Source organism: Coregonus lavaretus, assembly GCF_964263955.1.
Source record: "Coregonus lavaretus genome assembly, chromosome: 1".
NCBI lineage: Eukaryota > Metazoa > Chordata > Actinopteri > Salmoniformes > Salmonidae > Coregonus > Coregonus lavaretus.
The window spans coordinates 54,828,239-54,840,870 of NC_139988.1; the positions used below are offsets into that span (position 1 = coordinate 54,828,239).

The following is a 12,632-nucleotide window of genomic DNA, read 5'->3' on the forward strand; positions in this document are numbered from 1 at the left end:
TGTAAAGTCATGCCATGAATTTATCTATTTCCTTTATGTTCTGATCTTATTGGTGAAGAGGTCTATTGTAGCCTATATGCTCCCACATTACTCATCTCCAATGAGTGTATACAAAACATGACCTATGCATTGTCGATTCGGGTGTTTGTCAGTAGTCCATTGTTAGCTTATTGTTGCCTATCAACTTGATGGGAGGTATTCAATAATGAACGTGCTACTGCTGTAGCTTTCTCTGAAGCACAATATTTATTCAGTCATAGATTATACTGTCCCTGAGACTGGGGTATTTTTATTTGGTTGCCAAGAGGTTAAATGTATTATCAAGGCAGAAGATGCCTTTTCTTAGTTGCTAAGGTGAGACAGGGCTGATGCATTATGTCCTCAATAAGTAAGCAATTATCTGACATCTCTCTCAGCATGGCATTGAGTTTGAATTCAGGAGCCCGGAACAAATGTATATATTTTTTTTAGGCTATAAGGGGCCCAGGTGTCCTTCAATGACCGTTTACCTAGTGGTCATCTGATGTCAGATGTATCTGAGGCTGAGCCCCTGTTCCATTCCGTTTCAGAACCACGTGATAAAGACTTGACGTAGGTTGACATCATACAAATAGAATTACTAGTAATTCTAGGTCTAGTAATTATATTTATATGGTTGTCATACTCTTATGCTCACTGTGGTCCTGAAAATTATAATTAAATACAATGAAATGTTTTTGTTTTAGAACAGGTTAAAGTCAACTTGTGTATTGTCACATTTATATGCATGTATTGATTTGAGGTTTACACATGCAATACAAATACAAAATTACGCCCCTGGGCTTCGAGGGGAGGGACTTTAGTTTCCATGCGCTGAATAGTTCGCAACAAGTCCTATGGTTGAAGACGCGAGACGTGGATGGGAATATCTGTGGCAACCTGTTGATAACGGAGTTATGACAATGGATAATTTAGTAGGAGTACAATGACAAAAGTGACAATCGACATATTATTGAAAGAACATCTTGTTCTGGTGGACGTCGAAGACAGCGTAATACGCTACTGCATTCCCATGCATCAAACTTTTAGGATACCGGTAACAAACTTGCAAACCTTTATCTAGGAACGTTTTGGTAGCCTCCAAAGTGACACGTTTCTGTGTAAATGTGAAACAAATGATCGAATTGGCACTGCGTAGTGAAACAATACTTTACAAAACAAACACTTTCGTTATGCATGATTTATTTATCTTTTACTTACAGGTAACCTGTACAGTACGAAGACACAACAGGTGTTGTCAGTAGTCACGCGCAGACTTTAAATACATTAACAACTGTGAAAAGTGCAAGGAACTTGGTCGGTAGCTAACCATCCACCAAGAAGAAGCCTACGTGAAATGGTCTCCACTTGCTTTACAGACTGGGAAGAGATAACTTGAGAACAATTCAATTAAAGGCTCAGTTCACGATGAAACTGCTGAGCTTACTTTGCGTTGTTGTCGGGTTGTGGAGGACATGCCTGACGAACAGAAACTGCCCGGACCTCTTCATTGACAGCTGTCGTTGCTCCTCTGAGTGGTCCAAGGAATTGAGCAGACGAAAGGTCCGGGTGAAAGTGGTGTGTGATGATGTAGAATTACTGGACACTCTACAACCCAGTTTCTTACCCAACAAAACAGTTTCCCTGTGAGTATGACATTAAACAATTAATGAGACAGTAGTTGAACAAAGGTTGTTAAAACGTTGTATACCACATATAGATCAATCATTCACCAGGCCAACCCTTACGAAAAAAGATTGCAGTCAGAGTGCTGTACACTGCAGTATTACTGCAGTTAGGGTGCCTTCGGAAAGTATTCAGGCCCCTTGACTTTTTCCACATATTGTTAAGTACAGCCCATATTCTAAAATGGATTAAATAAAACAATTTCGTCAGCAATCTACACATTACCCCATAATGACAAAGCAAAACCAGGTTTTTAGAAATTTTTGCAAATGTATACAAAATAAAAACCAGAAATACCTTATTTATGTAAGTATTCAGACCCTTTGCTATGAGACTTGAAATTGAGCTCAGGTGCATCCTGTTTCCATTGATCATCTTTGAGATGTTTTTACAACTTGATTGGAGTCCACCTTTGGTAAATTCAATTGATTGGACATGATTTGGAAAGGCACACACATGTCTATATAAGGTCCCACAGTTGACAGTGCATGTCAGAGCAAAAACCAAGCCATGAGATCGAAGGAATTGTCCGTAGAGCTCCGAGACAGGATTGTGTCGAGGCACACATCTGGGGAAGGGTACCAAAACATTTCTGCAGCATTGAAGGTCCCCAAGAACACAGTGGCCTCCATCATTCTTAAATGGAAGAAGTTTGGAACCACCAAGACTCTTCCTAGAGCTGGCCGCCCGGCCAAACTGAGCAATCGGGAAGAAGGGCCTTGGTCAGGGAGGTGACCAAGAACCCAATGGTCCCTCTGACAGAGCTCTAGAGTTCCTCTGTGGAGATGGGAGAACCGTCCAGAAGGACAACCATCTCTATAGCACTCCACCAATTAGGCCTTTATGGTAGAGTGGCTAGACTGAAGCCACTCCTCAGTAAAACGCACATGACAGCCCGCTTGGAGTTTGCCAAAAGGCACCTAAAGACTCTCAGACCATGAGAAACAAGATTCTCTGGTCTGATGAAACCAAGATTGAACTCTTTGGCCTGAATGCCAAGCGTCATGTCGGGAGGATACCTGGCACCATCCCTACGGTGAAGCATGGTGCTGGCAGCATCATGCTATGGGGATGTTTTTCAGCGGCAGGAACTGGGAGAAAGTACAGAGAGATCCTTGATGAAAATCTGCTCCAGAGCGCTCAGGACCTCAGACTGGGGCGAAGGTTCACCTTCCAACAGGACAACAACCCTAAGCACACAGCCAAGACAATGCAGGAGTGGCTTCGGGACAAGTCTCTGAATGTCCTTGAGTGGCCCAGCCAGAGCCCAGACTTGAACCCGATCAAACATCTCTGGAGAGACCTGAAAATAGCTGTGCAGCAACGCTCCCCATCCAACCTGACAGAGCTTGAGAGTATCTGCAGAGAAGAATGGGAGAAACTCCCCAAATACAGGTGTGCCAAGCTTGTAGCGTCATACCCAAGAAGACTCGAGGCTGTAATCGCTGACAAAGGTGCTTCAACAAAGTACTGCGTAAAGGGTCTGAATACATTTACATTTAAGTCATTTAGCAGACGCTCTTATCCAGAGCGACTTACAAATTGGTGCATTCAATATAGGATAGCCAGTGGGACAACCACATCTTGATCACAGTAAGTACACTTCTTCAAACAAGCAGCTGTGAGCAAAGTCAGTGCAATCAGGGACATCTACATCTCGATCACAATAAGTACATTTCTTTAAACAAGTCAGTGCTAGCAGGTGAAATAAGTCAGGTGTTAGTTTAGACAAAAGACAGTGGTAGTAAAGTGGGGGTAGAAGGATTACTCCTATGTAAATTTGATATTTCAGTTTATTTTTTATAAATTTGCAAAAATTATACAAACCTGTTTTTGCTTTGTCATTATGGGGTATTGTGTGTAGATTGATGAGGGGAAAAATAATAAGGCTGTAACCTAGAAAATGTGGAAAAAGTCAAGGGGTCTGAATTATTTCTGAAGGCACTGTAACTGCAGTATGCTGCAAATTCTGCTTCCAAAATAAAGACATTTACTGTAGTAATTTTGCAATGTAACTACAGTTAGAGTGCATAATAACTACAGTTCAACTGCAGTACATTGCAGTTATTCTGCAATTACTGCATCCAAAATACCACAGTCGACTGCAGTTACTGCACTTTAGACATGCTTTGAAAATAGACAGATATGAGAGGAAACTGCAATATCACAGCATCCATTAATGTTAGATATCTGGGACAAAAATGGCAAGTTAGCACTCAGCAGGCCAGTTGTACATACAATGTATGCAATGATAAATCATTGTATTTTCCCTTCTGCCTATCCTCTGTAAATGTTGGTCACTGAAGAACTTACAGATTGTGTGCACTTTCCTTTACCTCCTTTTGACTGACCAGCTCTCTACAAAAATGGCTATTTTCAGCATGTTCCTCTCCAATATCCGGTGGTGCACCATTTGTAATGTATGAAAGGTTGATCAAAGAGACTGAACTGATTAAAAAGGAACCAGCAAGAAGAATCTTATTCACCATACACGGCCTGTCAGATGAAATAAGAGAAAGCACTTTACAGTTCTGAGAGTGGAGAGCTTACCAAGCACATTCAACCTGCAGGTGTGGAAATTGACTAGGCCTACTAGCTTTATATACTGTTTTATTCATGGGAACTGTATGGAAAGGTATTTCTTTGAGGGGAGAAAAGCAAATAAGAAATGTAAGGGAGCTTATCTATTCCAAACACTCTGGCGGAAGGTTGTTGAAATATGAATGTTGATGAGTAAAAGTAATAGCACTATGGATATTGCATTACATTCTGAGTAGCTTTGGCCATATTTAATGTAAACAGAGTAATTCCACTGCTCTAAGATGCATGGTTACTTATGCACCAAGGCTAATCTTGTCTTCACTTGCTTAAATTGTTGTTGCAGTTGTGCCTGAATGCGATATAACATTTTGATTTGAGGAAGTGTTCATCATGGACATACGGCTTTGTTCTTCACTGACAATCTTGGGTTCCTGGTCATGTTTGGGCTAAATTAATTGTCCCCCTGAAATAGCACAAGCATCTTCCTTTTGTCCAATAAATCAATGCCTCTTGGCAGGAAATTAGGCGTATCCTTCATTGTAACAACAGTTTAGAATTAAAATAGTCCAATCTTTTTAAGAATACAAATACAAAATATTTAAAATAATTACATTTAAGCTGATAAATGTAATGCTACCTGTCTTTCCCCGGGTCAACAAGCCAATATCCTCCAGCAGGCCCCTTGGTTGGCCGGGAAGCGGTTTTCCTGCATTAGGAAACGTGACCTTTGTCCGGCCGAAGTGGCCTCCCACATCTCCATTTTATTTAGACATGCTGTGAAAATAAACAGATATGAGAAGAAAGTAGGCTATGCACATCGTGTCAACTAGTAGATCTCTCCTAATGCTTCCCTTTGGCCTCCTTCATTGTCCCTTTTATTCACTTCAGCTCTCCAGATAATGAGTTCTGTATTAGTAGCCTTCTTCATTATGGCACTTTCAGTATTTCTTTCCAGAGTGGATGAATTCTATTCACAAATAAATATGTGTGTAGTGCTTGTAATGAAATGGCAGCACTGTCCATACGTCTTTACTTTCATTTTCACTTCATTGCATTCTTTCTATGTGCATCTCTGGTCTCTATTTATTACATATTCCTATGAAGTTACAAACAACTCCTAACATAACAGATTGAAAAGGAAATGTGTGTGATGTCCATAATTCCTAGCAGCTGTACACTCTATAGAAGCAGAAACCCTCTATTAACACATCTGCCTGTTTCCCTATCCAAAACATAGGAGAAGTTGCTCCAGCATTGGAGAGGAGCCTGACAGCTCTGTTGACCTTGAGACCTATCTGGTGTAATCGTTTCAGTGGCAAGTAGGAGAGAAGGAGAGAGCGGCGCTGTGTCTCTGTGGAGAACAGTAGCAGGGATTGTAGCTGACACCTGTCTTAAGCAAAGCACTGGCTATTGAACATGGCACTGGCCTAAAAGAGAAGAGAGACAGAGGGGAGAGAAGTGAGAGAGAAGCCAGGGGGCATATGGAGAGAGGGAGAAAATGAGAGAGAAACATTTAGAAGGATAGAGGAAGTGACAGGGAAAGAGACTCGGAAAGAGTGACACAGAACTCAGAGGGAGACAGGAAGTGTTGTGAAAAGAGATGTTTGGGTTAATGAGATGGAAGGAGCGATAGAGAGAACGTGACAGAGAAACACAAACATTGTTTGCAGGCGGTTGTTGCTCAGTCACAGTTGTAATGCAAACCTACCCTGCAAAAAATATCTTTCTACTTTTGGATATTGTATGTGACAAGATGTGTGCTCTGCATTTGCATAGCTGACAGCAAAGAAGTTTGGACTTTGTATGTCTACTTCTCAGAAATTTGCAGTGCAACTGTCCTGTCAGATTTTGTACCTTGTCAGACTCAGTTAAAATAACATTGTTGTATAAGCATGCATATAGGATTTACAGTTTGTTTCAGTTGCCAACGATTATCTACTTTCGGATTTGGACGTCCTCTACGGAAGAACCACAAAAAGCTCCTCAAAACCCCCAAAGGCTCCAGTCTCTCCCAAGGTGAAGTTTGTGGAAAATAAAATGAGTGCATTGGTTTGGGGTAGGGCCATATTTGGAGGTGTCTGGCATAGGCCTACAGTAGACTTTGTGGGCAACGATCACACTGGAGACAGGAGTGGTAGTCTGGATGGCAGTGATCACAAGGCCATGTCAAGGACATCCTTCACATTATTCTGGTAATTGTAATGTTCTACATTGTAATGTAGAGCATTCATAGATGGGGTTGCAGGGAAGGCAAGCCCACAACAGTGGGACACTATAGGAAGTGTTTTTGCATATGTCTTCCCCACTCATTATGATGACTATGATTGTTCACCTGTGTTAGACCGGCAATGTGAGGTCAGTATGAACCTCAATTTTTGGCTTTTTCACGTTATAAAAATCAGACTTGGAGGGGCTATTACATTGTATGACATGCTATTTTCCCCACTCATAATGTCAGGGATTGTTTACCTATATGTTGGACTGGCTTGTGGCTGGATATTGACCAGTATGCGTCAGATAAGCCAGAACCTTGAAGGAACAAGGTATAATATGGACACCGGTGCCCTTGCTTATGAAAGACGGCCTCTCTGTCCTCTGAGTGTTTTTGCGTGCTATCTAGAAATCTATTTCCTTGCTTGCCTAGCTCTGTCATTCCTCAGGTGGTGTTGGCGGCTGCTCCGCTCTTCTCTGTTCTGAGTGGTTTATCATGAATATTTCATAGACATGCACGAGTAGCCCCTCTATATTCTCTGTGCATTATCACACAGACGACCCCGCTAGCAGGGATGTAGCAGAGAACGAATGCCTCTCGGTCCGTAAAAGGCAGCAGTTTAATACGCTACATGCACACCTTTCATCTAAAGAGACATGGCCAAATAGACCCTCTATACTGTCACGGGAATGCAGCTGAAGCTACTAGCTGCAATGCATATCATGGTCTCTTTCTTGCTCCCTCTCCCAACACTTTTCCCCCAGTGCCCTTAGTGAAGGTTTGAAAAGTGACAAGTTCATCTTTAGATGAGTGCCCTTTCCAGTAATAATCTCCCAAGCCCAGGGGAAATGGTTCTTCATCCCTATTTTTCTGAGAAAACTATCATGTCCCCAGATGCTACTATAGGATCCATAGGAGTCCAGGGACTCAGAAGTCAGGCTTATCCATTACCCTGTATGATAACCCTTCCAAAGCCTTAGGCCCTATACCTTTATCACACTTGACATTGACCCACAATAGCAAGGCCACAAACTGAGGGATCTCTACTACCTGTGGCTATGATGTTTTGTTGTGAGAGATGGATTTAGACCGCATGTTATTGTTAAGCAGCTTGAAGTGGTTTGTTGTTGTTGTTGGTCTATAGTGTAATTGTTTGGCTGTCCAAGAAGTTACATTTCACAGTGCCCAATAATGAATCATGTCAAGCAGCTAGCTTTCTCTGGAAAATACTTGTTAGCCCACTTATTATTATTGGGTGTCAAATGCTGTATTATAATCTATGTTGTGGTTTCAAAGGACACCCTGATCAGTTTTTCTTTATGAGATGATAATGACTCACAGCACCAGAGTTAGTGACCATTGGGGGAGCGAAAAGCTTGCAAATCACACAATGCCCTCGAAAACCCAAGAATGTGTCCAAACGCAGTGCGAATGTGGACTGTCTAAAAATATTAAGGAAGAAAAATACAATGTGTGCCAAGGATACTCTCTGGTCTGTTATCCTTACCTCCTCCCTTCACCATTGAGTAAATACCAAGGTTATTTAAACTTTCATAAGTCTGCTATCGTGCAGGCAGCCAAACCTTTGGAAGCATGTTTTGTTTTCCCCAATTTTTTTGAGACGTCGTAAAACACAGCGATTAAAAGCCTGCAGTGTGCTGCTTCTGTTGCAGGGTGTGATCACAGGTGGTAGTGATTTTGAGGTCGGTTCAGTTTCGGTTAGATTGTAAAGAATTATCACTGTTTTCGGTTTTGATTTAAAAAAAAAAAAAAAAAAAAAAACATTACAATGATTTTAGAGCTTTTTAATGGAAAATCAAAAGGCAAAAATAGTGAACATTCAATCGCCAAAACGTTGAACATATTCTATTGTCTCTGTCAGGTCCACATTGGCTAGGGCTGGGCGATATGGCCAAATATCATATCACTGTATTTATAACAATTGGACAGTATTTGACGGTGTTTTATGTTTTTGAATAATACAAGTTCTACATTTGTTTTGAGTTGTGCGTGACCCTAGGTTGGCAACACATACATTCTAAGTGATTTCAATGGTTCTTTCTCCATTCTGATTGTTTTATGCAACTCCACTTCAACACAAAATAATTTTGATCAATTTCTGCATTTCCTGCACTCATTTGAGATCATTTCCACACTGCCACGTGGGGCTGCACGATATGTGCATACAATCTAGACCTTATCTTTAACCAGATGTTGCAATTACGATTTGACTTGTGATTTAGAACAAAACACTTGGGTAAACTGTTGGAATCATGGAAATGGAATGATTATTATTATTATTAACTGTATTTTATAGTTAGAATATAATAGTGGGCACTTTGAATACAGTGTTGTTTGACATGACAACGAATGAAAATGCCAGGGAGGAGTTATTGTGACAGGGTAGGAACCAAAGTGTTGATAAGTGTTTCTTAGGAGACCCTACAATCTTTGGCTACATTTAATGTTTTCTCTTAGCTACTTCATGTAGCTAACATATTCATGCTTCATGTATTCCTTTGATTTAGAAGATACTGTTGCACAAACTAAATGCTGATTTAGGTCTACACCATCACTGGTATTATCAGGCTGTAGAGGCTAATTATTTTTGCTCTGACTCAGTACATTTATTAGCTAGCTAGCTAGCCAGCCAGCTAGCTAGCCAGCCAGCTAACTAGCGATTAGCAACTAACAAGATTTAGGCCCAACTTGCTAAGAAAAGACAAACTAGCTGTTTGCAGATTTTTACATTTTAGTCATTTAGCAGACGCTCTTATCCAGAGCGACTTACAGTTAGTGAGTGCATACATACTTTTTTTATTTTTCATACTGTGGGAATCGAACCCACAACCCTGGCATTGCAAACGCCATGCTCTACCAACTGAGCTACATCCCTGCCTGCCATTCCCTCCCCTACCCTGGGCCAATTGTGCGCCCACTCGGGAGGTAGATGGAAGAAACACAAACTAATTGTGTAATTATAGAACGCAAAGTGAAAACGGCATTGTTATCATCAACATTGTTGCATGTGCTGCATTGACCTTGCAGATTGAACGCAAGTGTCTTGTGGTCGAGGAACAACAAATGCGTTCCTTGAGTGACAGGGGGTGGGGCTAGGTCTGTGTGGAAAGCAGCATGGAGAGCGAGAGAGCAGAGACCGATGACTAGTAGCGAAGTAAACTATAAAAATGGACGTTACACATGGCGTAGCACATTTAACAAACCAAACATTCAAATACCGTTGTAGAAGGTAAAGTAAAAACCCAAACCGGTCCGTGCATCAATACCGGTATATTGTAAAATACGGTATACCGCCCAGCCCTACAGATATCAATAGAAAAATATGAAATTATCAAATATTGCAGTTGTGTATATTACTTAGTTTTTATTTGAATTACTTTATTGTTTTTCATTCCTTTAAGTCATAATCTAATCTCTGCTCAGGCAGTAGCAGTCAGCAAGCCAGCCACACCATCTAACATTATCTATGCGCTCCCCATACTGTACTGTCTTTAGTCATCCTATTTAGCTAGCCTGCCTAAGTATGCTGTAGAGCTGTCCGGCGAAATAATTTGACAAGTTCTTCAAAGTAGATAAGACATACTGTCACAAACTGTCTCTGTCCCTCTTGTCGTAGTGTGTACATTCCTCTCTCATGCGGTCTGTGTGTATCTAGTAACTTAATGTAGCAGGCGTAAAAGTGTATCCGTCCAGAGATCTGTATAATGACGAGATGCTCATGTCTTCGCCCTAAGAAAAGGCGGGAAGGCAGGCGACAAGGGCAGTCCAAAATAAGCCCATAGAAACGCATTGGGCTTGTTTTGCATTAAGTCTGGACCCAACAGGACCCTGAACAGCTTCTACCCCCAAGCTATAAGATTGCTAAATAGTTAACCAATAGCTACCTGGAATATCCGCATTGACCCCTTTTGCACTAACTCTTGACTCATCACATAAGCTGCTGCTACTGTTTATTATCTATCCTGTTGCCTAGACACTTTATCCCTACCTATATGTACTTATCTACCTCAATTACCTCTTACCCCTGCACATCGGCTCAGTACTGGTACCCCGTGTATATAGCCAAGTTATTGTTACTCATTGTGTATTTATTCCTCGTGTTATTATTTTTCTATTTATTCCTTGTGTTATTATTATTTGTATTTTTTCTACTATTGCTCTTTTTTGTTCTCTCTGCATTGTTGGGAAGGGCCCGTAAGTAAGCATTTCACTGTTAGTCTACACCTGTTGTTTACGAAGCATGTGCAAATAAAATTTTATTTGAATATTTGCTTAATGAAAACTACCACTCCCTTCTGCCCAGCTTCCTACATAGTTCTTCACTTGATTTCTGTCGTGAGTCGTGAACGATTTGATTTCTCTCTAGAGAAACGGCGCGTTGGGCTCACAAAAAACCCAAAGTAAATGTAATTCAAGTAATTTAAAAGACTTCGGTCAATTAGTTGTTTAATAACCAAAAAATATATACAATTGTGGTTATTCGCTAAGCACTAACAGTAGGAAACACATTAACCCCCTTCTAGGCTCTGCACTGCATGGGGCCTCAGCACACATGCAGCACCACTTACTCAGTCTGCCCTCTCCCTCTATGTGTGTGTGTGTCACCCTCTCAAATTGCAAACAATTCCAAACCACATGTTGCTCAACCATCGAGATACTATGTGATTTTGTCTTGGTAAATGGAATTGATTATTTAAAATGTTCCATGCCCCCCAGCGTTAGCCTTACAAGTGGGTTTTGCAAGGATACTGATTTGCGCTAACCAAGCCAGCTCCTTTTGAGGAAAACAGTTTTATGGTCACAGAGTGTACTCCCTTCCTGGTCCTGTGGGGCGGCGACATGTGCAGATGTGCTCAGCTGTCAGCCAGGGCCTATTTGAAGTTCTGCTAATACCCACTTGAACTCCAGAGCAATGTCTGTTTTGCGTCCAAGGTCAATGTTAGTCGATATGAAATATGTTATTTTGGTTAGCTGTGCCTAGTAACTGGATATTATAGAATAACAGAGGGTTTGCAATGTTTGAAGAGAAGTGCCTGGAAATCAGGCTGAGCCTATCTGAATGTTTGCAATAGTTCACATTGTGATCTTTACCCAACTTGGTCCCCATGATTGGTGTCTTGGATCACATCAATTGAAGTTATTTTTGTTTCTGCACTTTTATAATAATACAGTCGAATGTCTCTGGTGTATGGCTGTCTCCGTTCTGTAATAGGGCTTTTTGGACCTCACAGAAATATCTCAGCTGTCTGTGGTGAGAGGGGAAAATGAAAGCCAGGGTTGTGCTCTTGGAGAAGAGCTGATATGGATGTTGTACACCAAGTTCAACCAATCAGAACAACACACAAATCCAATGAGACATGGATCTAAGGCCTTGTTCAAACAAAGGGAATTCACGCCATTTAAAGGGGTAATCTGCAGTTGCTACATCCATTTTTGGAATGATAAATGAATGATATGTACCCATTGATTGTTGAAGGATATCAATTATAAATGCGCTTAGTTCAACTGTCGTACCCCATAATAACCCAAAATATATAAGCTTGTATTACTCCAATGTTTGTAAACAAAGTAAATGTAAACAAACTTTACATAGCCTCAAAACATGGTTAAAACTATAAGTTTGATATCATGGATGGTCAGTTCTTGCATACATAGCTCTATCTATGAATTTGAGAGTGGTTACATTTCTCCAGCCCCATCCCTCAGGTTTTTACCGAAACAGGAGCGGGGTGTACACTTTATTTTGTTTCAACTGCTGATTGCCACTTTAAGGAAATCATTAATTTAAAAATGGCTTTACATTGTATGAATGCGCCATGTCAGCTTATGTGTATTTGCGTGCATGTGCGTGTACATAATGTGCATGTCCTCTTGCGGTTCACAGGGCCCGTTGCATGTTAGTGCTAATCAGAGAAACACATGCAGAGAGTGATGACCTACACCATTTGCTCCGGCCCAGCCAGACAATATTTAATTTGTCCGTTCCCTTGAAAGCAGCTTATCCTAGGAGAACATAATTGATATTGTAAATAGAAAGTTGGAAGGACACTCTAGAATTTAGTCATGCGCTGTTTACATAATGTACAATTATGTTTTGCCTCTGATTTCCTGGACGTTGTGCAGAGGCCTAAGAGAGGCATGTGGGGGTTGCCGA

At 41.0% G+C, this 12,632-nt stretch overlaps 1 protein-coding gene across 2 annotated transcripts in view; it reads left to right on the forward strand.

Moving 5' to 3' along the window:
- The window catches only part of adgra1b (adhesion G protein-coupled receptor A1b), a 282,388-nt gene that overhangs the window by 23,240 nt on the left and 246,516 nt on the right, over window positions 1–12,632 (forward strand). Inside the window, exon 1 of one of the 2 annotated variants that reach the window (XM_084152986.1) lies at window positions 880–1,664. The exons of the other annotated variant lie outside the window; for it this stretch is intronic. Coding sequence (XP_084009112.1) covers window positions 1,447–1,664 — 218 coding nt within the window. The 5' untranslated portion in view covers window positions 880–1,446. Of the gene's footprint in view, window positions 1–879; window positions 1,665–12,632 lie in introns of those variants that run through there. 2 annotated transcript variants of the gene reach the window in all.